At 47.4% G+C, this 27,733-nt stretch overlaps 1 protein-coding gene and 2 non-coding genes across 22 annotated transcripts; all 3 read left to right on the top strand.

The window, feature by feature from the left end:
• The first annotated feature begins 60 nt into the window (after positions 1-60).
• On the top strand, positions 61-27,733 carry Rcc1 (regulator of chromosome condensation 1). Of its 20 annotated transcripts, XM_021263181.2 has the most exons (14): positions 62-184; positions 1,052-1,084; positions 2,081-2,151; positions 17,093-17,249; positions 18,794-18,875; positions 19,595-19,660; positions 20,674-20,861; positions 21,042-21,221; positions 23,106-23,202; positions 23,316-23,438; positions 24,257-24,412; positions 24,632-24,751; positions 25,090-25,242; positions 26,229-27,733. In XM_021263181.2, the coding sequence occupies exons 5-14, from the start codon at positions 18,803-18,805 to the stop codon at positions 26,402-26,404; spliced, it is 1,332 nt and encodes a 443-aa protein (XP_021118840.1). In that variant the 5' UTR covers positions 62-184; positions 1,052-1,084; positions 2,081-2,151; positions 17,093-17,249; positions 18,794-18,802; the 3' UTR covers positions 26,405-27,733. The 20 variants fall into 20 exon arrangements, with proteins under 20 accessions (XP_021118850.1, XP_021118840.1, XP_004850821.1 ...); XM_021263191.2 differs by lacking the exon at positions 17,093-17,249 and having other exon boundaries at positions 61-184; positions 2,081-3,435; positions 24,632-24,702; XM_004850764.3 differs by lacking the exon at positions 17,093-17,249.
• Positions 763-966, top strand: LOC147827231 (small nucleolar RNA SNORA73 family). The gene has a single exon (XR_015452849.1). It is a non-coding gene; the product is annotated as a small nucleolar RNA SNORA73 family (small nucleolar RNA).
• On the top strand, positions 1,798-1,999 carry LOC147827230 (small nucleolar RNA SNORA73 family). The gene has a single exon (XR_015452851.1). It is a non-coding gene; the product is annotated as a small nucleolar RNA SNORA73 family (small nucleolar RNA).

The following is a 27,733-nucleotide window of genomic DNA, read 5'->3' as shown; positions in this document are numbered from 1 at the left end:
ATCGCGAGAGACTTCTACTCCAAATAGGGGTGGAACTCAACTGCGTATGTCCCAGCAGCCTTAGCGAATTTCCAGTTCCCTGACTGCGCATGTCGTCACGTAGGTACGTTCCCCTCGGGAGCTATAAATATGGCTGCTTTGAAGCAGTCCGGTCTTTCCAACAACCACAACTTCTCTATTCTAGGTGAGTATTTTTACCCGTCTGCTTCCCGTGTTACAGGTCTAGTACCTCGATTCGACAACCAGTGTTTCCTAAGGGTGTTATTTAGAAGAAATGCCTTCAGCTGCATCCGTACGAAGGCGGGAATGGTTGCAGAGAATTGGGTACTGGGTTATGGACTGCGCCACAGCGCGTTTCTCATGGGCTCGAGCGCTAACCGGCCTGCGCTTCCCTTGGTTGTCTGTTCTGTAATTTGTCTTCCTGCCGCCTAGTAGGCACTTGTACCCTAATGGAATTATACAGTCGTTTGATTTTGGGCCCCCAATAGCTATTAAGGCTCTGTAGTTTGGAGTGAGTTAGCGACCAGCTATTCTTGGTTTAAATTTTTTGAATGAGTGAGCATTGTCTCTGCTTTTGCCATTACTATCCGCCGAGTGCCCGTTAATTTTCTAACGCTATGACGACTATGATCTTGAAGCTAAATTTTGGATGCGTTTTGGTAGTTGATGATGATATACCATAATATACCCGGAAAAATGGCTCTACACCAGGTTAAATTGTTTCTCTGCTCAGTCGTGAGTTACATAAATTGCTCTGACTGTCCAACGTGGATATCCCGGGAGGTCACTCTTCCCGGGCTCTGTCCAGGTGGCGTAGGGGAGCATAGGGCTCTGCCCCATGATGTACAGTCCCTTTCCACAACGTTGGAGAAGAAGCTGGGCCTTGTGTCTGCGCCTGCATATTCCTACAACTTCTCAGAGTCCTTTGGGCAATGACTGGGGAGATAAACCATGCAGGAAACACTCTAGATCTCACAGTTTGGATATAACTTAGTCTCGTTTAAGAAAAATTTGTTTTAATCTCTTACTTGGTGCATCATTTTTCTTGCAGAATTCACTGAAGATTTCAGATAACTTAGGCAGGGTAAGTTAAAAATGCACTGTATTGTTCGGGGATTAACAGTATTTGTCAACTAATTCTACCTTTGAATTATTTATTATAAGCACAAAATGCTGGTTGTATCTATATACAAGCTTGTTTCTGTGTATAATTTAATAAAAAGTATGTTTATGTCTTGTAAAAAAAAAAAAAAGTCCTGTTTAAAGCCGAGTGTGGTACCCAACGCTTCCAATCACAACCTTCGGGAGGTTGAGGCAGGAGGATCACCACGGATTTGAAGCCAGCCTGGACTACGTAGTGGGGTCCTGTCTCAAAAAACAAAAATGCTGGGCTGGGGATTTGGCTCAGTGGCACCTGCTCCTGCCTTGAAAGTGCAAGGTCCTGAGTTGATCCCTTATACCCAAAAAAATGCTGTTTAGTCATATTGATACAGGAGATATATACAGTTTTCAACTTGGCAGATATGAAATGTGCAGTTTGTGTACTCCTACAACATCAAAGAATGGAGTTGTGAATTAAAGGAAGAAGTTAGGAAAGTTTAATTGTACATCAGGAGATACCACCTAACAAGTGTATATGGAAAGAATAAAGGCTTTTTTCCAGACAGGGTCTTACTGTGTAGTCCAAGTTGTTCTTTTTCTGTGCACCTAGGTATTACAACAAATTCCAGTGACTCAAAAGCCGGGGAGATTGTTTTATTTAAATGTTAATCCAACTTGGCACTGAGGTCAGGAATTCCAACGTGGATATCCTGGGAGGTCACTCTCCCCGGGCTCTGTCCAGGTGGCATAGGGGAGCATAGGGCTCTGCCCCATGATGTACAGTCCCTTTCCACAATGTTGGAGAAGAAGCTGGGGTTTGTCTGCGCCTGCATATTCCTACAACTTCTCAGAGTCCTTTGGGCAATGACTGGGGAGATAAACCATGCAGGAAACAACGTCTAGTAAACATAAGGCTTTAAATTTGAACTGCAAACTTCAAAAATATAATGTGGGGGTTTTGTTCTTTTTTCCCATTCAGGAGGAGGAACCATATTGGACTTCTGGCAGATGACCTGGTTTTATTTGGGCTCCTTGAATTAGGGAGACTTGGTAAAGTGATAATGGTTATTGTGGTTTTGGTTTTCTGATAGTGTTTGTCTGCATTTGTCTCTTGGTCTTATTTTTCTGAGACGCAGGGTGTCTATAGTTCAGACTGGCTTTGAACTCAGCCTCCCAAGTGTTAAAATACGTATATACCACCATGCTTTTTTTTTTTTCCTTATTGTAACCTGGGTTTGGCCATCGTGCCTGATCTTTTTTGAAATGGCCATTTTATAGCTATTAGGAAGTAGGGAGAATGTTCAAATGAAAGGAGGACAGGGAAGGGGAGAAGAAATGAGGGAGGAGTAGGAATTAGAAAGAAAAAAAAAAAGAACAAGGAAAACAATAGAAACAAAGATTTATGAGTTACCTGTTCCGGAGGCCTTCAAAGCTGAAAGTTGTCATTGATATTAAAATAATTTGGCTTTAAAAAAACCATTCTCAAGGAGACAGCAGTTTTCAAACAACCACTTAGGATTTTGAATGGATTATTTTATGCATAAAATCTGTGTCCTTAGATGTTTGGGTTTTCTGTAAGCATTAATGTACTTCACAATTCTGATATCAAACTAATGTATTCGTGAGTTGAAATAAAGATTATATATTTGTGTGCTTTATGTGGAAATGTTATGAGGGCTTCAATATTTTGTGTGTGTGTTTGATACCAGGGATCAAACTCGGGACCTTGTGCTTGCAAGGCAGGCTGCAGAACCACTGAGCTAAATCCCCAGCCCAAGGGTTTCAATATTTTATGGGTGGTGCTAGTTAGGAAATCAGTCTTGCTGGGGATTTAGCTCAGTGGTTCTGCCCCGCAAGCACAAGGATCCCTGGTACCAAAAAAAAAAATCAAGTCTTGTTGCCATATTGGTTTGATAAAACTAAAATTCCGAAGTCCTAGGCTCCAAATACGTACATTTTGCTTATCTTGGGTTGGTCATTGTTTAAAATTATTTGGGAAAATGCACCTAAACTCGTTTGAGTTGTTCAATAAGGTGTTTGTGAGGATTTAATCCTGTTCCAATGAATTTTTGAGAATTATAGAGGTGTTGAGTGGTCATGGATGTTGAATGAGAATTGTAGGTTAAATTGCTTGTCAGATACTCCAATTAGTGTTCTTTGAGTTGATGTGCTCTTCACTCCTGTCACGTGAGCGGCACTGGAGCCTACAGTTGCCAGCTTGTCTCCTGATGTGATCCATGTCACAATGGGAGCTTCGTGAAGCCAACTAACTTGTACCAGCATTGCAGAAGGTAAAAGCCCCTCATGGAAAGATGGCCAAGAACCTGGAAGAAGGTAGTGTAGCTCTTGGTTGGGGCTGAAGTAATTTAGAGGGGTGGATGAACTCCCAGGGACTGATTTCAGACCTGCTGGAGACAAGCTGGCAAGTGGGTGTGTTTGGGTGTGAGGGAACAGCATCTACTAAGATTGCTGTTTTTAGGGTAACTAGTTACAGAAGAAAAATGGGTGTGGAGTGTTTTCTGGAGATTGAATCTTGGACCTTTGCCCTTTTGAGACAGGATCTCATATTGCCCAGACATGGCTGGAACTTGCATCCTGCCTCGGCCTCTCAAGAGGTGTGAGATTTAATAGTTGTGTGCCAGACCACACCTGGCTATAATTCTTCACAATAGTGAATAGGTCATTTTCCTGTTGTGAACATTTGTGCCAGGTACTGTTGTGGTTTTCAAGTGTTCATTTTGCGGATGTGAGTTGTTTTCCAGAGTCCATAACTAGGAGTAGATCCTCTGCACAAACAAGTACTGAAGGCTTAGTGAAGAGGAAGCTGGAGGGGAGGCAGGTTTATTCCCAGGACACTTCTGTTCCACTAAGGCTGGTCGGTGCTCATTTTGATACTTACACAAACCTTGTCTTAGGGGGAATAATTTTCAGTTCAGATTCAGTAGGAGATGGATGGCTGCGATACTGAGCAAATGAATGTGTATCATCAAATTTGGGAATCAACTAGATTTGAGTTCTGACAGCAGTCCATGTGACCTTGGAAGAGTCACAGCTGCTTCAATTCCCTTATCTGCATGAGGGCCACAAGTTCCTGTCTCACCTGGTGTAATAACCCCTATAATACCAGTACTCAAGGCTGAAGGAGCAGTATTGCCTTTGTTCCAGGACAACCTGGACTATACAGACCCTGTAAAAAACAAGCTGAGCACAGTGGTACACATCTAATCCCGTCACACTAGGAGACAGGCAGAAGGAACAAATTCAAGCCCAGCCTGGTGTACCTGTAAGACCCTATCCACAAAAAAAGCCAGGCATGGTGGCACACGCCTATAATCCCAGTACTTAGGGAGCTTGAGGCCAGAAGATTGCTGTAAATTGGCCACTCTGAACTACATAAGACCCTGTCTCAAAGATTTCATGAATGTACAGACTGAAATAGGCCTTAAAATATATCAAGAATTCAACTAGGGGCCAGGGGACATAGCTCAATGGCTCCTCACCTGCCTGGCAAACTCAAGTTCCCAAATTCAATCCCCAGTATGGGGAGGGGGCTGGATTCAGCAATATACTCTGGTAGGGAGAAACACCCACACAGACGTGAGAAAATAGGACTGGGGATTTAGCTCCGTGTTTCCACCACCAGCCTCACAAGCACAAGGTCCTGAGTTTGATCTCCAGTACCAAAAAAGAAAATGCTGGGTTTGGTGGCATATACTTATAATCTCAGCTTCAGGCTGAGGCTGGAAGAACTCTTGAGTTCAAGGCCAGTCTTTTTTGTTACCAGGGATCGAACTCCGGCTTGTGTATAGATCTTAATTTGTCTCTTTTTTTTTTTTTTTTTTGGTACCAGGGATCGAACTCTGGTCCTTGCGTTTGTAGGCCAGCCTTAACTACATAGCAAGACCTTGTCTCAAAAAAAAGTAAGAAGGTAGGATTGTGAGCGTATTCACAGTGAAACATAGAGGCCAAGGGAGAGACAGGAAATCGAAAAGCTTCAGGGAACCAGGCATGGTGGAATACAGCTGTAATCCCAGCACTGGGGAGGCTGAGGCAGGAGGATTGCCTCAAGTTCAAGGCTGTCCTAGGCCATTAAAAAACAAAAAGCTAGAGCATTTGTAGCATGGTTCTAGGACGGCACTGAACAAAAAACTCAACATCTGTGGCCATAAAGAAATGCAAAATAAAACATTCCATCTTACCTCTGAAAGAATGGCTATCATCAAGAAATCAATGACAGGGCTTCGGATTTAGCTCAGTGGTTCCACCACCTGTCTCACAAGCACAAGGACAGGAGTTTGATCCCGGGCACCCCCCCCACCCCCAAAAAAACCCAAAAATAAAAATAGAAATTGCATTTGACCGAGCTATTCTAGGTATCTTCCCAAAAGAGTTAATCATATTATAGTGATGCATGCATATCCGTGTTAATAGCAGTACAATTTAAAATCTTGGAAGCAGTATATATGTGCATCAACAGATGAATAAAGAAAATGGTATTTACACAGAATACTAGTCTGCTATAAAGAAGGATAAATGAGGGCCAGGGATTTAGCTCAGTGGTTCTGGCGCCTGCCTTGCAAGCGCAAGGTCCTGAAATTGATCCCTGATACAAAAAAAAAATAAATAAAAAAGGATAAACAAGTCATTTGTAGGCAACTGGATGCACCTTGAGATAATGTTAAGAAAATAAATCAGACACAAGCTTAAATATGGCATGGTTTCTCTTTCTCTTATCTGAGAAACTTAAACGTATAAAGAGCAAAATAAAAGATAAGAATAGAAAACTGCTAGACCTTTAACAAATGGGAAGGAGAGGGGATAGGAAGAGGATGTGAAAGGAATTAAGATGCATTATGCACTTGTACCAACTCCCCACAATGAATGTAATTATATGTATTGCAAGGATGTGTTAATAAAAGTAAAAAAAAAATTTTTTTGGACCTTGCACTTGCAAGGCAGGTGCCAGAACCACTGAACTAAATCCCTGGCCCAATAAAAGTAAAAATTTAAAAATGCTTATTAAACTAGACTGAATTTTGGGGGGGGGGGGTTGTTTTTTGGTACCGGGGATGGAACTCTGGTCCTAGACTGAATTTTTTATGATTTCTAAGCAAGAAAACATCTCACACGCCTGCCTCGCAAGTGGAAGGTCCTGAGTTCGATCCCCATTACCAAAAGAAAACATCTCACAGGGCTGGGGATTTAGCTCCACTGCCTGCCTCAAAAGCATAAGGTCCCGAGTTTGACCCCTGCTACCAGAAAAAAAAGAAAACATCTCACAGGGGAAAAAAGTCTCGAAGGAAGCCATGATTTAAGCTAGAGATAAAGGTAGAATTAAATGGAGAAAATGAGAGCCAGGAGCAGAGGCAATAAGAGTTGTGCTTTAAAAAAAAAAAAGCTGTGCTTTAGACAGGAAATGGAAACATGGAGAGGGAAGAACTACTAGACAAGATCTGTACATTGACTGGAAGGATAAATTGATCCATGGGAAGGCACTAAGGTTTTTTTTACGTTTTGGTTTGTTTGGGTTTTGTTTCCTTTTTGAGACAGAGTCTTGCTACATAGTTCATCCTGGCCTTGACTCAACAGGGATCCTCCTGCTTCAGCCTCCCTAGTGCTGGGATTATAGGCATGAATCACCATGCACCACTGAGTTTTATTTTGGACTCTCAGTTTAAGATGTTCCGTTTTAGTCCTTCATGGTGGCACATGCCTGTAATCTCAGCACTGGGGAGGGGAGGCTGAGGCAGGAGGATTGAAGTTCCAGGCCAGCATGAAGTACATAGGGAGACCCTGTCTCAAAAAACCAATTTAGAGGGGGCCAGGGATTTATTAGCTCAGTGGTTCTGCCGCCTGCCTTGCAAGTGCAAGGACCCGAGTTCGATCCCCGGTAACAAAAAAAACAACCAATTTAGGGCTGGGATTTAGCTTAGTGGTGTTGCCACCTGCCTCGCAAGCACAAGGTCCTGAGTTTGACCCCTGTTATCAAAAAAAACCCCAAAATCCAAATGATTTGAGTTTGATCCCTGGTACCTAAAAAACCAAATGACAAAAAGATCAAAAGAGATGCTCAGTCTTGTAGGTAGAGATGTAAGGTTGTAATTTAGGATAGATGTCAGAACCAGCCTAGGTGGTCTGACCTGTCAGATAAAAGATAATGGCTCAAAACTATTTAAAAAAAAATTTTAGGGCCAGGGATTTAGCTCAGTGGTTCCAGCACCTGCCTCGAAAGCACAAGGTCCCGAGTTCAATCCCTAGTACCAAAAAAAAATTTTTTTAAACACTGGGCATGATGCTGCACCCCTGTTATCCCAGCACTCACAAGTTTGAGTCCAGCCTGGGCAATTTAGGACTTAGTGAGACCCTATCTCAAAATAAAAACTAAAAACGGGCTGGGGGTGTAGCTTAGTGTGAAGTCCAAGAGTTCAATCCCCAGTACCAAAAAAAGGAAAAACTTTTTAATTAAATAAGTGATGGTCCAGGGTTGGGTGTGTAGCTCATTTGTAGAGTACAAATTTGTATGCTTAGCATACACCAGGCCTGGATTTCATTCCCAATACTGGAAAAAAGAAAAAAGCAGATGACCCAGCCATGAACAGGAGTCAAATCCCTTTCCACCACTTGTATGATAACCCTAGGAAATTACTTAACCTCTTTAACCTCATTTTCCAACCATCATGAGATTTTTGTGAGGAACAAGTGAGTTAACACACACGGATGTTTATTTAACCAATAGTTTTACAAAAGAGCTTGATAATCTTTTTTTTTTTTTTTCTAAATTACATTAAGTCATGTGAGTAAGATTTTGGAGGAAGACAGCAAAGAGACACTAGAGATCGCAGGGGAAAAATTTTGGAGAAATTTCATAGTATATCATCCAAAAGAGTCCATGATGAAGGCAGAGGTAAACTTAAAGAGGTAAGAGACTGAAGGCAGGGGAATGCTTTGGGGTTGGCACTGCATGGTAGAAGAATTCAGTTGGAAAATTCTCATCAAAAATGTCCATATGGCTGGGAGTGATGCCGCATGCCTGTAATCCCAGCACTTGGGAGGGAGGCTGGGGCAGGAGGATTTCGGCAAGTTCCAGACCAGCCTGGAAAACAGTGAGACCCCCGTCTCAAAAGCAATTTTTGTCTCCATGTAGTCTTTCAGTCAGAATTAATATGAAATTCAGAAAATACCTACCTGCAAAGGTTGCTCCCCTGACCTACGTAGAGAACCCCCAGACACAATCAAATAGCCTGAGCGCTTACCTCAGAAAGCTCCTGAAATCCTGAAGAACTGTCTGTATGCACTGTGAAGAAAAGATGTTAAGAGAAGGGTACTTTCCTTGCTGCCTGTTTCCCATCTTCAGATCTGAATCCCAATTCGCAACTTTATCTGTACCCTCTGATCCCCTTGATTCTCTTCCCCCTCCCTCTCTTTTCCTCAAGTCCTTTCTCCACTTAGTTCTGAAAGGTCTGACCCTGTCATTCCGGGCTCAGAGCCCAGCTCCGCACTGCCTCAGGAGAGAGGTGGGGCACAAATCTGCGCGCGACCTGTCAGTCATGAGCACCCTCTGCGCTACCCTCTGCTTCTCTGCGGGACAGGCAGTTCCTCATCCTCCCCCGCCTCTCCAGCCCTGACACTACAAGTGTGGCTTCTCCTCGGGTACCTTGTCTTGAATTTGACCTGGAAAGCCATTCTTAACCGCTAGGCTGTCAGCCCTGTGTGTACCTTTGTCATAACCCCCTGTGAGGTATCAACAGTCTGATTTCTCATCCTTCTCCATGGATACCCTTGTGAGGGCAGGAAAGATCGGTGTCTTTTTTCCTTTATACACCAGAGTTTCCCAAACAAACCAGCCTGGATTCAAGTACAGTAGTCTTTCTGGTTGGTTGGTTGGTTGAGTGTTTGAGTGTCAGTCCATTTATCGAGGATTTTCCAAAACACAAAACCTAGAAACGACAAAAGCAAAACAAAACACACAGCTACTGTAGCTGGGCCAGGGAGAGCCTGGTTCTAGAGCTCGCTAACTCAGAACGAGCCAGTTGCACTTCCCGGGGTGGCCGCTAGGGGCCGCCGGGCTCTTTGTTTTCCCTCTGGCCAGGGTCGGGGCCGGAGACCTGCAGAGCGCATGCTCTAGGGCAGTTCCTGGCCCTGTCGGCGAGCGCCGGAGTTCCCAGTCCCAGACCTGCACCGAGGTAGGTCGCGCGGGGACGCGCGGAGGGTACCAGGCGAGGCGGCGTGGGGGCGACCCCAGCCGCAGCGGGCCCGGGCCTCGCTCGGGAGCGCCCGCGACACCGTGCGGTGCGACTCCACGTGAGACGGGCGGCAGGAGCGCGCGGTACGGACGCGTGTGCTCCGGCCGGGCGGCAGGCCGGGCCCCGCCTCGCCCGCTCCGGCCCTGCGCAGCCCCTCCGCCGTCGGCCCCGCGCCTAGCTCTCCTGCGCGGGCGGGAGATTCAAACTGCCGGGCGCGCACGCCGCGGGCCCCAGCGCCGCCGGGCTCCCGTGGGTTACCCGGCATAGGTTTGGAGCCGGCGCGGTGCGGCATAGGGGCCTCTGCCCTGCAGAGGGCTGCTTTAGGAGCTCAAGGTGGCTGGTGAGGGTCCTGTGCAGGGACAGGAGCCTCAGTGTCTGTGGGCACCCAGTCGACTGTTGGCCAATTGGAGAGGTGCGCCCTGAGCACTACATCGACTCAGTGGACAAATTATTTGCTAGCTGTCCTTGCTGTGCTGCTCTTGAAGTGCCGGGGAACAATGGTGACAAGGGCGGGCCGCCTGTGGCCTTTAAGGAGCTCCGGGTCTCCCCGGGGAGACCTCACGCGAGACAGTTACAGTCCAGTGTGATCACCAAAAATGTCCTTGCAGCCCCGGCACTGCTGCGGGCGAGTCATTCATTCATCAGAAATTAGCTGAACTCCGACCTCGTGTGACTTGTGTGCCCCAGCAAAAGTTGAACGTATGGAGAGTTACGGGAACCGCAAGGGGACCCCGGAGCGTGCCCCGGGAGGTCAGGAATGACTTTGCAGGTGAGGTTTTGGTGGCACAGGAAAGGCAGACTGGAGGTGGTGGGGTCAGGGTGAGCCAGGCAGGGGCACATACAGGCAGAGACGTGAATGAAGGTATAGGTGAGTGTTGTCATTGGGAACCAACCCTGGCTCCTCGGTCCTTTTATGCCTTTGATGAAGGAATTCAGTCAAGACCCAGGCAGGCGTGCAGAAGTACAGGTAGAATTTTTTGTAAAGCAGACATAGAGATTTATGCCTTTATTGAAGCATCAAGTGAGAGTTTACTTTTTTACACTCTGAAGAGTTACTCCTGATGTTCAAGGAACTGTGGAGTTCATGATACTTATCCACATTTTTCTCAGAGATTACTTTGGAACTGCACAATATCTTCCTTCTTCTTTTCAGATGGTTAGTGTTTCTTCAGGGGTCTTAATCACTTGAGAAACTTATGAAAGAAAATACTAATTTAAGTAAGGCCTCAGCCTGAGGCAGCAGAGTCTTTAAAGAGTGTTTCCTCTTGCTGGCATGGTAGCACATGCCTGTTATCCCAGCTCTGGGAGGCTGAGGCAAGAGGATCACTGTTATTTCGAGGCCAGCCTGGGCTACATAGTTTAAAACCAGTCTGAACTACATAGTGAGACCCTGTTCTGAGATCACTGGGCCATAGGTTATGGAAACGAGATATGTTCTATTCCTTGTTCTAGAAATAGCTCTTTGTCACAATGTGTAATCTTTAAAAATCTGTTCTGTGGGGATCATTTTGCATTTGAGACCTAAAAATTGATTGTAAATGTACACGTTTCTTCATTTAACTATAACTGACAAAACATGCTCTTTTGGATACCCTTTGTCCCTGGGGCCTGCTAATGTCTAACTACCTGCGTAACATTGTGGTCAGGGTTACCACAGGGAGAAAGGGGCAGTGAGATGCTACAGCGGGGCATAGTGTGAAGGATTGGAGGGCAGGATCAGGGAACACTAGGTGGGGGTGGAGAGGATTGGGAAAGTTCTCCCCAAGAATGGCATCAGAGTGAAACTTGGAAAGATGAAATTATGAGTTAACTAGGTTTCAATTATAAAGACAACCCAAGAACTAGAATCTTCTGTTCCTAGTTGGGTGCCCTTGGGCCACCCACCCCGTCTCCCAACTCAGTTTCCTTATTGTAAAAGGAAGGTAAGAGGTATGTGGTGAAGGTTACCAGTAGAAAGCAGTGGTTCTAACATCTGGTGAGAGCTGTGGCCCCTTTCCCCAGGGAGAAGTGAACACACAGCCCCAGGCCCCAGTCTGCGAACAAAGGGGGCCCAGGGAGGAACTGTTGATGTGAAGTGTGCCAGCCCTGTCCCTGGCATAACAGCAGTTCAGCAAATTTGTTGGCCTGAGAGCCCTCTCTTCCCTCCCCTTCTGGGGGAACCTTTCACACACAGAGATTGCAGCCTCCTGGTATGGGGGAGGTAAGGGACAGCTGCCGATGTCCCAGGGCCCTTGGTCTCCCTTTGCCAATAGCAGCTGTGGTAAAGTCACAGGGATTGAAGCAGGATCACCAAGCTGTCTAGTCTGGTGCCCCTACCCCTTCATTCAACAAGTGAGGAAGTGGGTTGGGGAGCAGCTCTGCCTGTGACAGGAGTAGTCAGGAGACCTGGGGTTTCATCCCCTCTCAGTGGGCACCTTTCCCAGGGCCTGATCTCCCTGATTTATAAAGTTGAGTGGGCACACCTCAGAGGCAGGTGTGCACACTCTGGGAGAAGGTGGCACACCATGGGTGCCTGTTAGTGGCAGTTGACTCTGTATATGACTTTTAGTTATCTGTGACTGTCTCGCTCTTCTCCCAGATGGTAAATTCCTGAAGGTGGAAGTTGGGGAGCAGAGGATGGGAACAGGAGTATGAGGACAAAACACAAGTTCTTATTCCCTGTCTAGACTCGACTGGTTAAGAAAACACACCCAGTGGCTGGGGATGCAGCTCAGTGATAGACCAGGTGCTTAGCACACAGGTTCAATACCCAGCACCAAAACAAAACAGACACATGGAGCAGTCAGGGAGTCTGTAGAAAGGACTGATTTCTGCTGTTGTTGAAGATATGCAGATGCTGGGCACAGCACTCATCTTTCAGAAGGTACCTGCTCGGCCCTGGCCTGCCTCTGTGATTATGCATAACAGACTGGCCAGTGCCTAGAATCCTCCATTTTGTTTTGTTTTATTTGAGACAGGGTCTGGCTGTGTAGTTCAGGCTGGCCTTGAACTTACTATGTAGCTCAGGCTGGCCTCAAATTTGTGGCATTCCTGCCTCAGCCTCTCAGAGTGTTGGGATTACAAGCATGTGCCACCACACCCTACACCTTCTGGGGTTTTTTTTTGGTACCGGGGATCAAACTTGGGTCCTTGCTCTTACCTACTGTTTTATAGAGACAACTCAGGTCTGTGGGACTCAGGCCATTGCTGGGTGCTGTCTCCACCATAGCGGGGAGCTGTCTGTACCCATTGTCCAGGTCTGTCACCAGTCCAATCCCAGCCTCCTCAGTGTCTCCTCTCCTTCAGTTCCCTTCTGTTCTCTGCTCCTTGGATTTGGCCCTCCTGCCTAGATTGTGGTCTGCCTTTGGCCTGTTCACTTTCCTTTTTTTCTTTATATATATATATATATATATATATTATATATATATATTATATATATATATTATATATATATTATATATGTGTGTGTATATATATAATATATATGTGTGTATATATATATGTATATATATTTGTTTTTGGTACCGGGGATTGAACTCAGGACCATGTGCTTGTGAGGAGGTGGCAGCACCTCTGAGCTAAACCCCCACCCTTTTTCTTTTTTTTGCAGTGCTGGGACTCTTAACCCAGGGGTGCTCTACCACTGAGCTACATACCCAGGCTCCCTCCCCTGTGTTGTTTTGTTTTTTGTTTTCTTTCTTTTTTTTTTTTTTGGTACCTGGGATCAAACTCAGGACCTTGGGCTTGCAAGGCAAGTGCAGTGCCACTGAGCTAAATGCCTGGTCATGTTTTTTGTTCTCTTTGAGACATAGACTCACTGTGTAATCTGGGCTAGCCTTGAACTTGATATATAACCCAAGCTGTCCTTGAACTCACCATGCTCCTGCCTCAGCTTCCCAGATGCTTGCATTATAGGTGTGCACTACTGTGCCTGGCAAGATGGTATCTCTCTCTCTTTCCTTTTTTTTTTGGTACCGGGGATCGAACTTAGGTCCTTGCACTTGTGCAGCAGGCGGCGAAACCACTGAGCTAAATCCCCAGCCCTCCTTTTTTTTTTTTTTTTTTTTTTTTTGGTTTATTTGTTTTGTTTTTTTGAGACAGGATCTCACTAGTTAGTTCAGGCTAACTTTCAACTCACTATAATAGCCCAAAGTGGCCTCACAGCGATCCTCCTGCCTCAGCCTCCTGAGTGCTGGGATCACAGGTGTGTGCCACTATGCCCATCTCAGTGCTATCTTTCTTGTCAGCTAAGAGACTAGGGACCCTCCAGAGGAAGTAGAAGCAATTTCTTATAATATTCAAGGACACCAGCTCTGACACCTGACCATCTTGTGTTCAGATCTTGGCTTTCTAGTCCAGTGCTTCTGTTTCCTCACCTATAAAGTGGGATCATTATAGCCAAATGGTTGTGAGATTCCCCCAGAATATTAGCCAATCACATATGACTAAGATGTTGACAGAGCTGGTTCCGTTCTGACCTACAATAGCAGATGTTGGTGGTGGTGGTGGTGGTAGTGGTAGTGGTGGCCCATGATACCAACCACCTCAGCCCTTATTTCTTTCCCTTTCCAACCTTTCCCACAGTTCAGCCCAGCATCAGCAGCAATGTGCTGGCGTAATTCTGTTTCCTGCTTTTACACTCAATTTCATGTGCTGAGTAGTACTTTTCCATGCTTCTCAGTGGTGGCGAACCTATGGCACGTGTGCTGCAACTGTTTATCACTGAAAGCCCCAGAGGATTCGCAGACAGCTTTCAGTGATAACAAACAGCCAGCTGAGGCCCACATGCTATAGGTTCGACACTACTGGTCTGGACTCTCCTGGGTACGGCTGCCTGTTGCAGATCATTCTGATAAACTAATAGACAGTTTGCCTTGGGCACACTGTCTGCCTTCGAGGGACGCCTGTTACACTCCCAGCCCTAATCTATCTGACTGCTTACTTTGCTGTCCTTTCTCAAGTGACTCCCAGGCCTTCAGACTTAAGGAAGATACCTGGTGATCTGGAGCTCTGGGCCTTGCCTCTCCTCTCTGTTCCCCAGTGTTCTCCATCTCACCATCCTCGTAGTTACTTAAACTCAAATTCAGGACCTTTTGTGTTTGGCCAAGCCCCTAGGCCCTCTGGGAAGGCCTGCCCAGAATCCTCTTGATTTTTTTTAGGATGAAAAAGTCACCTTTTTTTGAGACTGAGTCTCACAGTGTAGCTCAGGCTGGTCTCCAATTCATGATCCTCCTGCCTCAACCTCCCTTGTGTTGTGATCACAGTGTGTGCCATCATGCCCAACTCTCTTTTTTTCTTTATCTTTTTGGTGCTGGGGATTGAACCCAAGGCCTCCTGCATGTTAAATGTGTGCTCTGCCACTGAGCTACACCCCAGTACAAATAAGTTTTTGTTAGTTTTTGTTTCTGTTTTTTGGTGATACTGAGTAATGAATCCAGGGCCTCACACCGAGCTGTAGTTCCAGTGCTTTTTTTTTTTTTTTTTTTTTTTGGTACTGGGAATCGAACTTGGGACCTTGCGCTTGCGAGGTAGGTGCCAGAACCACTGAGCTAAATCCCCGGCCCTTTTTTTTTTTTTTTGAGGCAGGGTCTCACTATGTAGTTCAGGCTTGCGTTGAATTCATGGCTATCCTTCAGCTTCGGCCTCCCAAGTGCTGGGTGATTCCTCTCCTTCCTTTTACTCCCCCATACTAACCTCACCAGCAAAACAAGTTTTTCTGCTAGGTAGGTCTTTTTCTCTTGCTCCAGGCTTAATCAAGCTACTACATCTGTCACTTGGTTGCTACGACAGCCTCCTAACTCACTGTGTAGTCCAGTTTGGCCTCAAACTGGCAGCAATCCTCCTGCCTCAGCCTCCCAAGTGCTGGGATTATAGTTTCCCTAATCTCTTTACTTTGAGACAAGATCTTAATAAATTGGCCGGTCTGGACTGGAACTTGCAATCCTACTGCCTCAGTCTCCATAGTACCGTTTTTAATGTTTTTCCTTTCCTTATAGAATATAAGCTCCTTGGTTATAAGGAGAGGGTTAATCTCTTCCTTGCTATACCTCCTGGCTGCACACCATGTCCAGCTCCGGTGCAGTCTTGATAACAGCCCTGAGAAGCAGTCAACACATCGCTTTTCACAGATGAAGATACAGCTCAGAGGTTAAAGCCTCTGGCCAGTCATGATCATGAGAGCAGGTGTGAAGCTGACCATGGTGACGCATGCCTAGAATCCTAGCACTCTAGAGGCTGAGGCAGGAGGATCACTGTGAGTTCAAGGCCAGCCTGGACTACACAGGGAGACCCTGTATCACAAAACAAAACAACAGAAGTGAGAAAGCCACATTTTGAGAGGTGAATCCAGTTCTTGCCAATCCAAGAGTGCATAGATTTTTAGTGTGGGAAGAGAGCATCTCAAAGAGGCATGTTGGAAGGGAGGCCATCCACCGCAGGGAATAGAAGTTGGGTGAAGTTCAGAATTGCTGCCTCTTTTTTTGGTACCAGGAATCGAACTCTGGTCCTTGCACTTGCAGGGCAGGCGGCGGAACCACTAAGCTAAATCCCCGGCCCTGCTGCCTCTTTAGAATCAGAACTGTGCCAGTGGGAGCCTCCCAGGCTTGGCAGGATTCTAGGCAGTGGTGGCTTCCCTACCTTCAGTACCTCATTTTCCGCCCCTAGAATAATCAGCAAGAAATGCCTATGGGCTGGGGATTTAGCTCAGTGGTTCTGGTGCCTGCCTCAAAAGCCCAAGGTTCCGAGTTCGATCCCCGGTACCAAGAAAAATAAAGGTGCCTGGCCTTGTGTCTGTATCCTATGGGTTGGACAGCTGGAAAGCCTGAGAAAGGAATGGGGCAGGCGTGCTGGGCACCTCTGAGGCTCAGACTGGAAAGGCTCTCGGGATTCTCATTTCATTGTGGCCTTGGCTAGTCTTCACCCTCATCTGTAAGATGGAGGAGATCCCAGGTTCCCAGATTGGGCTGTGCCTGAGTATTACCCGGGGTAGGCCCTAAGCAAGCGCTGTAATAACACCAGTATTGCTTTATTAAGGACTTACTATGTGAGGACTTTATTATTATTCTTTTGATTGATTAATTGGAGTGCTGAGGATCAAAGCCATGACCGTGTACACTGCTGGGCAAGCACCCTACTGCTGAGCTGCACCCCCAGCCCAGTCTGAATGCTTTAAAGTATTAGCTCATTTAACCCTACACATCGTACAGAGATGTAGGTGCTATTATCACCCCCCCTCCATTTTACCAAGGAGGAAACTGATTGGTGGAGACACTGACTGTCCAAAGTCAAGCACAGTCTGGCCCCAGAGGCTGCACTTTCAACCACCACACAGAGCAAGGGCTTCAAAGTGCCTGACCCTGGCCTCCCCTTCCACTGGGTTCACAGTCCAGAGATTGAGAGCTCCAGGCTTATCTTACCTGACCTTAAAGACTAGGACTCAATAAAGATTTCCAGAGCTGCATGTGTGGTAGAAAAAAGACTTTGGGGGCTGGGGATGTAGCTCAGCAGCACAGCACCTGCCTGACAAGCATGAGTCCCTGAGTTCAATACCTGGTACCAAAAAAAGAAAAGAAAAAAGACTTTGGATACAGTATGACCTCGAATAGAATGTACGGAGTTGGGGAGAATGTCCGTTCTCAACGTCCTGGAGAACACAGAGGCACCATCGGCTGAGGGTGGATGGGAGTGGTGGGCTGAGACTTCTCAGCAGCCCTGGATGTTCCAAGTTCCAGCCTGCCTCCTTACCACAGGTTGTCTTCTCTATTTTGTAGCACTTGGTGTTTGTGCATTAGCACGTTTTTATCTCCTCTTGTACTGCATGAGAAAGCCAGCCTCTGCCAGGCGAGGTGATGCACAACTGTAATCTCAGCACCCAGGAGGCAGAGGCAGGAGGAGGACTATGAGTTCCAGACCAGCCTGGGCTACATAGTGAGTCCAGGGCCAACCTAAACTACAAAGGGAGACCCTGCCTCAAAAAAACAAAACAAAACAAGCCAGCCTCTTTCCAGGTGTGGCAATTCATCAGAGGACACAGATGCTCTGGGTTGGTGTTCTTTTGTTTTGTTTTTTGGTATGGGGGATCAAACTCAGGACCTTCCGCTTTTGAGGCAGATGGTGGAACCACTGAGCTAAATCCCCAGCTCAGTTCTTTTGTTTTTTGATTTGGGGTTTGGGAGGGGTTTTTAGGGTTTTTTTGAGACAGGGTCTCACTGTGTAGTCCAGGCTGGTCTTGAACTCACTATGTACCCCAGGCTGGCCTCAAACTTGGGGCAGTCCTTCTGACTCAACCTCCCAAGTGCTGGGATTACATGCATGCACCACCTACTGGGAATCAAACTCAGGACCTCATGCTTGCCAGACAGTCGCTGTGCCACTGAGCTACGTCCCCAGCCCTGAGTTTTATTTGGACTCTCAGTTTAAAATGTTCCGTCTTAGCCAGGCTTGTGATGCAGTCTTGCTGATGTGTGCACAGGTTTCAAGTTCCTGGGTTCAAGTGAGCCTCGTGCTCAGCTTCTTGAGTATCTGGGGCTACAGTACCTGTGGACCACCAGGCCCTGCTTGTTCCCTATGAGATACCTTAGATGATATGAGAAAGTACAGAGAAAATAACTAACATTGTTCATAATCCCATTTACCATTGTTTTGTTTTGTTTTTGAGACAGGGTCTCGATATGTAGTTTAGGCTGGCCTCGAACTCCCAGCAATCTTCCTGCCTCAGCCTGCCTAACTGCTGGGATTACAGGCATGTGCTACCATGCCCAGCCTAGTTTACCATTGTTAATATAAATGGTACATATTTCCTGCCATAGCTTTTCTATGCCACATCCCCAGGCCTATTTTATTTATTTTTGTGATCCTGGGGATTGAATTTAGGAACTTCACACTGAGGGACATCCCCAGCCCTTTATTTATAGTAGTTCAGAGATTGAACTCAGGGCCTTTGCACTGAGCCACATCCCTAGACTCCATCCTCCCTTTTTTATTTTTGAGGCAAGGTCCTATAAATTGCTAAATTGCCCAGGCTGGGTTTGAACTTGCAGCCCTCCTGCCTCAGTCTCCCAGAGTGCCAGGATTACAGGCATCACTACCACACCTTCTTCCTTTATTTTTTTAATGCTATGGAGAATATTTACAGAAGTTGCTAGACATGGTAGTGCATGCCTGTCAATCAAAAAAGGGCTGGGAATGTAAAAGACCCTGGGTTTACTCCCTGGTACCAAAAAGGAAAAAAAAAAAAAATCTGTGCAATTTATTTTTACGCATTCATTGTTCAGTTTGAGGTTTTTTTTTGTTTTGGGAAGATTTTTTGGTACTGGAAATTGAACTAAGGAATTTACCACTTGCCAGGCAGGCAAGGCGCCACTGAGCTACATCCCCAGCCTCTAGTTTGAGTTTTTTTAAATAAGAATTTCGTATTGGCAGGGGAAAATGTTTGCAATTTCTGACATATAGTATGTGGCTGGGCTTTTCAGGACACAAGGATGCCACCCAAGCGCTTAGCTAAGAGAACATCACCCCCAGAAGATGCTGCCCCCAAAAGCAAGAAAATGAAAGGTAAGTTGGCCTTGGCCTCTTCTTTCTGGCTGTGGGTGGCCTCTTGGAGCCCCAGGGGTCTGGAACTGGGCCCCTCCATCCCTAACACTTGAAGATGAGGGACTTGGATGTCCAGGGACCCCATCTAACTGGAGGGTCTCCTGTAGCTCATTGAATTTCACCCCTCTGGGAATCATAAAAGCCCAGATGCTCCTCTGAGAGGATTTGAGCAGTGCTGGGGAAAAAAACCAAAAAAACCCTATATCCTAAATTGGGTGTGGTGGCACACACCTGTAATCCCAGCACTCAGGAGGATGAAGCAGGAAGATTTCCATTAGTTCAATCCCATCTTGAATTACATAGCGAGACCCTATCTCAAAACAGAGCCAAAAACTAGATCCTAGGATGTCATTCTAGGCAGTAATGTATTGTGGTTAGCACTACTGGTTTCAGAGCTGGGTTCAAGTTTTTGCTCTGCTATGTTCTAGCTGTATAAGCATAGGCAAATCCCTTAACCTAGCTGAGCTTTCATTACTCACTACATAAAATGGAGGTGAAAATAGCACCACCCTCTCTGGGCTGTTGTGAGGATTAAATGAGATAATCTCCAGGCTGCATATGAAGGGGAGTGTCTGGTTTCCTCTCCTGTGACCCCAGAATAGAACAGACATAAGAGAAAGCTACCCTAGACTGGGAGGAGGGAGTGTGGGCCATGCTCAGACAGTGTCTGTCTTTTCCAGACTCTCATAACCAAGCAGTGAAGCCCACTGCCTCCCGCAGTGGTCCCAGCACCCACTCCTGCCAAGGTGTCTGAGGACCAAGCCCTCCTGACCAGAAAACCCCAGCAGATGGCTTCTGCCTGGTGCACACTCTGCACAGCTGCAGTGGCCATGGCCACACCCCCGGAGAAGGCCCTGGATGCTATTGGCTGGCCAGGCCTATGGGCAGCCTCCACTGGCCAGCACAGGGCCTTGTAGCCCACTGGTCGGTGCAAACCTCTCTGAAAATGCTTCTATGAGATCTTACTACTGCCCTCTCCCCTTCAGCTCTCAATGTGCTGCCTGATCAGACAGAAGGGTTCCATTTCTCCTCTGAATATGTCTAGGAATTGAAAATCACATTCCTGGGGATTGAGGAGGTTGAGGTTGAAAGCTGGCGACTGCTCTGATCCATGTAGTCTCCCTTGGCACTCTGCTAATTAGCTTTATGGGTCTGGGAAGGTTATTGAACCTCTCAGAGGCTCCGTTTCCTTTCCTGCAAAACAGGATCCTAAATATGGAAGGAGGCCGGGGATTTAGCTCAGTGGTTTCACTGCCTGCTACACGAGTGCAAGGACTTGAGTTCAGTCCCCGGTACCAAAAAAAACCAAGAAAACTAAATATGGAAGGAAAGTGTGCAGAGCAAGTTAGCATTGGTAAACAGTCAGTAAAGGGTAGACGTTGTTATCTTAGACATTGTTATCTGAGCCCTGACTGTTGGCACTGATGCCTCTGCTCCATAACATACACTAATCAGGAAAAAGATCTGTATTCTCCGTCCCTACCAATATTCATTCACAGAACTGAGTCTCCTTGTTTCCATTTCCTCCCAATGACATTAATAATTTTGTGCTCAGGTGTTAATCTTCACAGAAGCCCTACAAGCCAGGTACTTTTGTTACTCTGTTTTACAGATCAGGAAACTTAACTCTCAGAAAGCCCATACTAATGGCATATGCAGAGCAGGGGCTTGAACCCCAGTCTGTGTCATCCAAAAGCCCATAAAGTGATCTCTCTCTCACGATCCTGAACACTCAGGAGTTGTCTTCTCCACCTCTCAGTCTCACACAGGTCTCACCATACAGAAGCAGGGGTGGTGCTGACTCTGGGCCAGGGAGATGTGGGCCAGCTGGGGCTGGGTGAGAATGTGATGGAGAGGAAGAAGCCAGCCCTGGTGCCCATTCCAGAGGAGGTGGTTCAGGCTGAGGCTGGGGGCATGCACACCGTGTGTCTCAGCAAAAGTGGCCAGGTAGGTTGGGGGCTTGGTACAGGGCTGGACAGGACCTGGGGTTGGGGAGTTCGGAGCAGTAGCTTTGAGCCATGTACATTTTGCTGTGGAGATAGAATTGGCCAGCCAAGCAGGAAGTGGCCTAATCAAGAATGGACTGGGAGGCCAGGCCTTGCACTAATGGGGGCATCCTGGGCACAGATCTACTCCTTTGGCTGCAACGATGAAGGTGCCCTGGGAAGGGACACATCGGTGGAAGGCTCAGAGATGGTCCCCGGAAAAGTGGAATTGCAAGAGAAGGTGGTACAGGTGTCAGCAGGAGACAGTCATACAGCAGCCCTCACTGAGGATGGCCGTGTCTTCCTTTGGGGCTCCTTTCGGGTAAGACTGGGTCTGGAAGAATGCAGTTAACCTGGGGGCCCCCCAAAATAATCTGCTTCCCTGCCCCTACTGTGCTTTCTTACTGATGGGAAAATGAAGGCCCACAGGCAGAGCTGGAGCCCAGACCCAAGTCTCTGGCTTCTTCATCTGGACCTGTCCACACCACTGGTTGTTTCCTTGAATCTGACGCTTTTGGGCTGGGGCTGACCCAGAAAGCTGCTGCTTTAATCCATGTCTCTGCCTCAGCTCCTCCTTCCCCTTCTAGGCCTCTTCCACATTTCACAGAGGCTTTAGGAGAGGAAGCCGTGGGGGGTGGGATTGTCACAGCTCAGTGATTCTAAGACATGGAGAGCATACTTTGTGAGCCTTTTTTTTTTTTTTTTTTTTTTTTGGTACAGGGGATGGAACTCGGGGCCTTGCGGTTGTGAGGCAGGCAGCAGCACCACTGAGCTAAATCCCCAGCCCACAGAGAGCATACTTTAAAAAAACAAGGGCGGGCTGGGGATTTAGCTCAGTGGTTCTGCCTCCTGCCTCGCAAGTGCAAGGTCCCGAGTTCAATCCCCAGAAAAAGGGCCCGGGATTTAGCTCAGCGGCACTGTGCCTGCTTGCCTTGCAAGCACAAGGTCCTGAGTTCGATCCCTGGTACCAAAAAAAACAGTTTCAGGTTGGGCGTGGTAGTGCACACCTGTAACCCCAGCACTGAAGGATGAAGGAGGAGGGTCGCCACAAGTTCAAGGCCAGCCTGGGCTACATAGTGAGTTCAAGGACTACATAGCAAGACTTTGTCTCAAGCCAAAAAAAACAGCTTAAGCACTAAAATTCTTTAGTATTTTTATATTTATTTGGAAATATAAAAATTAAGCAATCTGAGCTGAGCATGGTGGTACACATCTATAATCCCAACATTTGGGAAGCTGAGGCAGGAAGATTGCTGCAAGTTTGAGGCTAGCCTGAATTTACATGGTAAAACCCTGTCTCAGGACTGGGGATTTAGCTCAGTGGCACCGAGCTTGCCTGGCAAGCGCAAAGTCCTGAGTTCGATCCCTGGTACCAAAACAAAAAACAAAACCCTGACTCAGAAAAACATGAAGCCCAGGTGTGGTGGTGCACATCTGTAATCTCAGTGCTTGGGAGGCTGAGGCAGGAGGATTGCCACGAGTTCGAGGCCAACCTGGGCTATACAGTGAGTTCAAGGGCAGCCTGAACTACATAGAGAAAAAGGGCCAGGGCCAGGGATTTAGCTCAGTGGTTTTGCCGCCTGCTGCACAAGCGCAAGGACCTGAGTTCGATCCCCGGTACCAAAAAAAAAAAAGGGCCAGGGGTGTAGCTCAGCAGCTCCATATCTGCCTGGAAATTACAAGGTTCTGAGTTCGATTCCCGGCAACGGGAAAAAGAAAAGAAAGCAATCTGATGTATCTTTTCTCATCAAGCCTGTTTGAAAATTCTTAATTTTTATGGAGAATACCCTAAGTAATCAGAATAATATATATATTTATATATTTTGGGGGGGTTACCAGGGATTAAACTTGGGACCTTGCGCTTGTGAGGCAGGCAGCAGAACCACTGAGCTAGCTCCCCGGCCAGCATAATATATTGAACCTCCATTTACTTATATACAACTTCAGTGATTATCAGCTTTTAGCCAGACTTGTTTATCTTTACTAACTCATATCTACATCTCTGTTCTTTGGGTATTTTAATGGAAATCTCAGAACACACATGATTTCATTCATAAGTATTTCAGAATGTGGTCTGGCTCCAGTCTGCCTCTCCATCTTTGCCTGCTGCCATTTATTGCTCTGCACCACACAGCTCTGTGGCCTCCTGCAAGCCTGGGTTTGGCTGGCACAACTGGCTGATAAGTGCTGTCTCCCTCCCTTCTAGGACAATAACGGTGTCATTGGGCTGTTGGAACCCATGAAGAAGAGTATGGTGCCCGTGCCAGTGGAGCTGGATGTGCCCGTGGTGAAGGTAGCCTCAGGTTAGTCTGGGGGTCCCCACAGTGGGCAGGAGCTATAGAATCTTGTTCTGGGCTGGCTCAGCCTCTGGCCTTGCAGACGAACCCTGCATCACCTGCCTTCCTCTTACTTTCAGGAAATGACCACTTGGTAATGTTGACAGTTGATGGCGACCTCTACACCTTGGGTTGTGGGGAGCAGGGCCAGCTGGGCCGTGTGCCTGAGTTATTTGCCAACCGTGGTGGCCGGAAGGGCCTTGGTAAGTGGCTTTGGTACCTCCAGTGGGGCAGCTTGGCAAGCTACCCCCTGATAGAGGCTAAAGGTAGGATGGACTCTGTGTTCTAGCTTGCATCAAACGGACTTGAAGTGTTAGTTAAGAACTCAAGCTTGAGGGGCGGGGATTTAGCTCAGTGGTTTCGCCGCCTGCTGTGCAAGTGCAAGGACCTGAAGTTCGATCCCCGGTACCAAAAAAAAAAAAAAAAAGAACTCAAGCTTTAAGCCAGGTGTGGTGGCGCATGCCTGTAAACCAGCACTTGGGAGGCTGAGGGAGGAGGATTGCCACAAGTTCTAGACAGCCTAGACTTCATAGTTTAAAGTTACCCTGCATTACATAGAGAAACCCTGTCTCAAAAAGTACAATGAAAAAACCACTCAGCCTTTGGAGGCTGACTACCTGGGTTTGAATCTTATTCTGGTGCTTCCTGGCTCTGGTGCCCTAGATATAGTTTGCTTCTCTCTAAACCCACCTACCTCTAACCCTGCTTCTTTGGATTGTTATGAAGATAAATGAGCTAATTAGAAGAGTGTCTGGCACATGGTAAGTTCCACCTAAATATTACCTATAACTGAGAAACTGAGCAAAATATTTGCACTTTTTTGGTCTCAAGTTTTCTCTTCTGTAAAATAGGGAGTGGGCCGGGGATTTAGCTCAGTGGCACCACAGCTACCTTGCAAGCACAAGGTCCTGAGTTCAATCCCCCGTTACCATAAATAAATAACCCAGCTAGCCTCCTTCTGAGGGCTTTTGTAATGGAAGGGAAACAAATTCAGAGTCAGAGAACACTTCTCTTCCTACAGAACGACTCCTTGTCCCCAAGTGTGTGATGCTGAAATCCAGGGGAAGCCGAGGCTATGTGAGGTTCCAAGATGCCTTCTGTGGTGCCTATTTCACTTTTGTCATCTCCCGCGAGGGCCACATATATGGCTTTGGCCTTTCCAACTACCACCAGCTTGGTAAGTCCTGGACCCAGCATAGGCATGACCTGGTGACCTGGGTTCTAATCTTGGCCCCACCACTTCTTCACTGTGCACCCTTTGTGGGCTCACTGTGCCCCTCAGAGCTAGAGTTGTCTCATCTAGAAAGTGAGGCTATCCCTATCCTGGTGAGGGGGACCTTGCTGTGGGAAGGAATGGAGAAGGGCAGCTCCTAGAACACCTTCACCCTGATGACAGGAACACCAGGCACAGAATCATGCTTCGTACCACAGAACTTGACATCCTTCAAGAATTCCACCAAGTCCTGGGTAGGCTTCTCTGGTGGCCAGCACCATACAGTCTGCATGGATTCAGAAGGTAGGACCCCTCCTTTCTCTCCACTGGAGGCTTTGTTCCCTGGGCATGGACCTGGGTCTGCCCAGACTCCTGGAACCTGACCCTGTTTTGTGGATTGGGCCAGACATGGTTCCACCCCTATCCCCCAGTGTTCCGCTGGTTCCAAGGGTAAGTTCACCGGGGACCAGCATGTAGGTTCTCATAGGTCTCTCCTAAGATGAAAAGAGACATTGCAGACTTTCCTATCACCCTGGGAAGAGAAACAGGCTCCAAAGGACAGGAGAACTCACCTGAGCTGCCTTTTCCTCTGCCTGGGGCACGCCCTCTGCTACTGCTCATCTCTCCCCCTCCTCCCACAGGAAAAGCATACAGCCTGGGCCGGGCTGAGTATGGGCGGCTGGGCCTTGGCGAGGGTGCAGAGGAGAGGAGCATACCCACCCTCATCTCCAGACTGCCCTGTGTCTCCTCAGTGGCCTGTGGGGCCTCTGTGGGGTATGCCGTGACCAAGGATGGTGAGTGGGGCTGCCCACACCTGCTCTGGGTGGGACCTGGGGATCATGAGTCCTAGCAGACTCCCAGGAGGCTGTAATGTTGCCATCAGACAAAGCTGAAGCCCAAGAGCACATTGTGATGGTGCTGCTTTGCTCCTGCCTCTCAGAAGCTCCGGCTTTGGTAGACATACATGAGTAGACATTACTTTAATAGAGGTGCTTTGTTCTGCAGAGGAGGAATAAAAACAAAGGGTAAAATAGCACCGAGGCCAGGGAGGCAGTGGGACTTGAATGTGGGTCTCCAGACTCCTAACTCAGGCTCCTATTTACCAGGTTCCCAGGGAATTGTACTTAGAATCTTAGGGAAAGAAAGATTTAGTAGTCAGATCCTGGCTAGCACAGCAGAGGAAGCTGTGTGCAGGTGGCTGCCAAAGCCTGAGTGGGTGAGGGGCATAGCTGTGGAGATCTGTTGGAAGTTAGGCTGGCAGAGATTCTTGATATGAGGTTGTTCGAGAAGACTTCCTGAGGAAGTGGGGCTTACACTGCACCTTGAAGTTTCAGTCCTTTATAGACAGCACAGGATGATGTTCCAGGCAGAGGAGCATCCAGCACAGTCTCAAAGGTGGCTAGTCCTAAAATTTGGAAGGTTGGGCAAGGGTTTGGGGACCAGCCACCCATGTAGGGCTTTGAATGCCATGGCTAGGAACAGAAGAAATCTTTGGCAGTTTTTTTTTTGTGGGGCAGGGAGTACCAGGGATCAAACTCAGGACCTTATGCTTGCGAGGCAGGTGGCAGAACCACTGAGCTAATTCCCCACCCCTTTTGGCAGTTTTTAAGATCATCATCTCCTTGGCTTCTCTCAACTTAGCTGAACACTCAGGAGCTGGTACCTCGCCAGGCTGCTGTTGGCCAAGGCAAATATTCATCACTATGTCCCCAGCTTCTGATAGCTTGGAAACATGGGGCTAGGGATCTTGGAGACAGCCACCCCCATTTCTGTCTTGCAGGCCGTGTTTTTTCCTGGGGCATGGGCACCAACTACCAGCTGGGCACAGGGCAGGACGACGATGCCTGGAGCCCTGTGGAGATGACTGGCAAACAGCTGGAGAACCGTGTGGTCTTATCTGTGTCCAGCGGGGGCCAGCACACAGTCTTACTGGTCAAGGACAAGGAACAGAGCTGATGAAGCCTATGAGGGCCTGGCCCCCACCTTCCCTCACTGAACAGGGAAGCAGAGACAGCTCCAGATTCCAGCAGCCTCTCCCCACCTCTCCCGAACACTGTCATCTCCTGCCTTTTTCCCATCAACAGAGCAGAATCATTCTTCTCTTTTTCGTCCTCCTTCCTAGAATCATCCTGCTGGGCCAGGGATTTAGCCCAGTAGTTCAGGGGCCTGCCTCAAAAGCGCAAGGTCCCCAGTTCGATCCCTGTTACCAAAAAAAAAAAAAGCAATCACTAGAATCATCCTGCTACCTGCAGGATGAAGCGGGGAGAGGAGGGGTTGTCAGAAGGAACATTGCTTAACCTCACCACAGATCTGTGTGGTTAGACCTTTTATCCCACTTCCCTGACTCTGACTTTGCCTTCCACAATACCAGGATGCCCTCCTTTGGGAGTTTGGTGCCTGCACTCTGAGAAGTTGGGGCTCCACCAAGCCCCACACTGGTCACATGCCACTCTTCCTGTTCTAACAGTCCCCAGGCAGACAGATGGTTATAGTCATCAGACGCAGCTGTCATGGACCGAGGCCTGGGGCAGCTGGAGAAGGGGCAGGGCTACAGAGCCATGGGCAACCTCAAGCCAAATATTTGGCTCTGAACAGGTGTCCATGGGGCAAGACAATGATTCACTTGATGAAGAAAAAAGCCAACTACTGTAGCTGTTCTCCCAAAGCACAAAGTATAGTCTGCCCATCAGTGTCGTTTGTATGGTCCCTGTCCATTGGGCCTCACCTGCAGCCAAGGACCCCAGAGCCCCACTGTGCTGGGCAGAGAGAGGATGGAGGTTTTATACACAAATGTACAGCAATATTAAGAGGCGAGGGAGGGGAAGAGGCTGCTCCCAAGAAAAGGAAGCAGCAATCTGAACAGTGGCTGAGAAAATATTTTTAATTTTTTTAAATTGTAAAATATTTTGGGGAGGAGAGTGAGACCTTGTAACACTTTGAATAAAATTAGAGTTTTATAAAATAGGCCACTTATTTTTCTACACACTTGCTGTTTTTTCAAGGCAGCAACCTACATGTGCTAAGCATTGTTGGGAAGAGCAAAATAAGCGCATGCCCCTGATCTTGGTGTTACCTACAGCTCGAAGGATGTCCCTGGTGCCTGTGGGTGCCTCCAACGCTCTTCAAATCCATCAGAAAGGAGAAAGGAGTTTGGAATGCTTATGCTTCAGGAATCACTGGAGTAAAAAAGAAAAAAGATGGTGCAGTAATGCAAGAGAAATGGGATGGTTCTTTTAATTTTCTAAACCAAGGTTTTTGAGTATATTAAATCTTTAGAAATGCTTA

Source organism: Heterocephalus glaber, unplaced genomic scaffold (genome assembly GCF_053883595.1).
Source record: "Heterocephalus glaber isolate CG9 unplaced genomic scaffold, H.glaber_assembly_v1.0 deba00001452, whole genome shotgun sequence".
Taxonomy (NCBI): domain Eukaryota; kingdom Metazoa; phylum Chordata; class Mammalia; order Rodentia; family Bathyergidae; genus Heterocephalus; species Heterocephalus glaber.
This window is presented reverse-complemented; position numbering and strand designations above follow the sequence as displayed.